This window comes from Taudactylus pleione, unplaced genomic scaffold (assembly GCF_031769625.1).
Source record: "Taudactylus pleione unplaced genomic scaffold, aTauple2 ptg001244l, whole genome shotgun sequence".
Lineage (NCBI taxonomy): Eukaryota > Metazoa > Chordata > Amphibia > Anura > Myobatrachidae > Taudactylus > Taudactylus pleione.
This window is the reverse complement of record NW_028285644.1, coordinates 323,953-326,436: the sequence shown is the minus strand read 5'-3', so window position 1 is coordinate 326,436 and position 2,484 is coordinate 323,953. Positions and strand designations below refer to the sequence as shown.

The 2,484-nt window shown below is 50.6% G+C and overlaps 1 protein-coding gene across 1 annotated transcript; it reads left to right on the top strand.

The window, feature by feature from the left end:
- The first annotated feature begins 671 nt into the window (after positions 1-671).
- LOC148450961 (uncharacterized) lies at positions 672-2,208 on the top strand. Its single transcript, XM_088462453.1, has one exon. It carries the CDS (start codon positions 1,238-1,240, stop codon positions 2,114-2,116), a length of 879 nt encoding a protein of 292 aa, XP_088318579.1. The 5' UTR covers positions 672-1,237; the 3' UTR covers positions 2,117-2,208.
- Positions 2,209-2,484: the final 276 nt, after the last annotated feature.

The window sequence follows — 2,484 nt, the reverse complement described above, 5'->3', positions numbered from 1 at the left end:
CCATACCAGTTGAGGTTTCCTCGGTGGTGTACCAGTCGTTTGACGATGCTTTGAACGTAGTTAGGTTTTATGGTCCAGGCGCGCTGATGGCTAAGATAGATGTTGAATCGGCTTTTCGTCTGCTTCCCTTACACCCAGAGTCATTCCGGTTTATGGGCTTTCGCTTGGACGGCGAATATTACATAGACAAGTGCTTGCCTATGGGATGTTCGGTGTCATGCGCATATTTTGAGCGATTTAGCACCTTCTTGCACTGGTGCGTGGAATTTTCTTGCGGAGGTCATGGGATAGCCCGCTATCTCGATGACTTCTTGTGTGTCGGCCCTTCTGGTTCAGATAGATGTAGTTATTTGTTGTTTTCTTTGCAAGCGCTGTTTTTTCATTTTGGAGTCCCAGTTGCTGCGGACAAAACTGAGGGCCCTGCCTCTTGCTTGTCATTCCTGGGTATCGAGATCGATACCTCGGCGGGCGCCTGTCGCCTTCCCCTCGATAAGGTTCACAAATTGCGTAATGCCATAGAGGAGTGCACGGCTTCCAATAAAATTACCCTGCGGCAGGCGCAATCTCTCCTGGGCCTGTTGAACTTTGCCTGTAGGGTCATTCCTATGGGCAGAGTTTTTTCGCGCAAGCTAGAAAGGGCCACGGCTGGAGTCACTAAACCGAGACATTTACTCCGTTTGTCCTCAGAGATTAAGCGGGACCTCTCTGTCTGGGTCTCGTTTCTGCAGGATTTTAATGGTGTCCGGCTGTGGTTGCCTCCACCCGCGGACAATTTGCAGCTGCAGCTGTTCACCGATGCGGCAGGCGCCACGGGATTTGGTTGCTACCTTGATGGTTCCTGGTGCGTTGGTCATTGGCCAGAGGAATGGGAAGGAAGGGGTTTGACCAGGGACTTGCTCCTTCTCGAACTCTTTCCCATAATGGTTTCCTTAGAAATCTGGAGTGAACGCTTGCGCAATCGCAGCATCGTGATCAGGTGTGACAACCTGGGCGTGGTGCACGCGATTAATCGTCAACGCGCGTCTTCCCTGCTGGTTTTGCGTTTGCTTGCGCAGCTGGTGCTGACATGTTTGCGTTTTAACATCATGTTTAAAGCAAGACACGTGCCGGGGGTAGAGAATGGGATAGCTGATGCGTTATCACGTTTTCAGTGGGCTAGATTCCGATCTTTGGCCCCTGGTGCTGACGTTGATGCTGTGCTTTGCCCCTCTTATGTTTGGCAGGTGATCGAGCCGGCATGGAGGGCTTAGCAGAGCAGTCTCTAGCCCCCTCCACTTTGCGAGCTTATCGTCAGGCTTGGCATGAATGGGAAGACTATTCCCGTAGCAGCAGGCAGGCAGGTAAGGGTCAGCATCGTGCGATGCTTTCTTTTATTTGGAGTCTCCGTTTGGGGGGTAGATCCAGGGCTTCTGTGGCGCGCTCCTTGGCAGGCATTGCATTTTATGTTAAATTAAAGGGACAACCTGACGTTACTAAAAGCTTTCTGATTGCGAAGGCTTTAAGGGGTTGGGCGCGGGTCTCTCGGCCAGTTGCTGACCGTAGGAAACCTGTGGACGCCCATTTGCTTCCGGCAGTGCTGGGGGCAGTCCCCGAAGTGGCGTTTACCGAGTACGAGGCGATCCTGATCCAACTGGCGTTTTCGGTGGCTTTTCATGGCGCATTGCGCGTATCGGAGTTGGTGGCATCTTCCAAACGGGTTGATGCCACCATGCTCTGCTCGGATATCTCGGTCACTCATCGAGCTTTGCTTTGTAGGATACGGCGGTCAAAGACCGACCAGACTGGTAGGGGTAGGTGGTTCTCGTTGAGTCCGTCTAAGGACGAACGGATCTGCCCTGTGGCGTTAGCGATGCGTTACGCATTGTTACGCCCGGATGTACCTGGTTCATGGCTTATGCACTTGAACAGGACTCCGCTTACCAAATACCAGTTTGGTTGGTTTCTGAAGCGGTGTGTATCGGGTTTAGGCCTCTCACCTCAGGATTTTGGTACGCACTCATTTAGGATCGGCGCCGCAACTTCGGCAGCTGCTGCGGGTTTCTCACCGTCGGAAATTAAGTCACTGGGACGTTGGAAATCGGATAGTTATAAAAGTTACATCCGACCTACTCATTAAGATTGTTTGGAACCATAGGGCAATGTAATATTTTCAATGTTATGTTTTATTGCTTGCCTGGTTTTCTTGTTTTTGTCTCAAGTTCCGTCTCGTCTTGTCTCGACTGTTACCCCTGTCTACCCTACTCGGGATTAGCTACTCGCCATTGCTGGCAATGGGAGTCTTGAGGGATTTTACAATTTTTGCCTGATCTGACGGATTCAATTCGGCTAATTTCAAAACATTTAATTAGGCCATAGTCCATCCCTCAGCAGGTTTTTATTTTACCTCTTGCCGAGTTCACATGTTTTTTCCCAATTTCCCCCCACCCATTCTTCCCCTTTGTGTCTTTTTGTTTGTCCTAGCCACTTTAAATAGTAAAGCTGGCA

What these genes read in the sequence shown, in the direction of transcription:
- LOC148450961 (XM_088462453.1), top strand. Translation starts at nt 1,238, where the DNA reads ATGGAGGGCTTAGCAGAGCAGTCTCTAGCCCCCTCCACTTTGCGAGCT.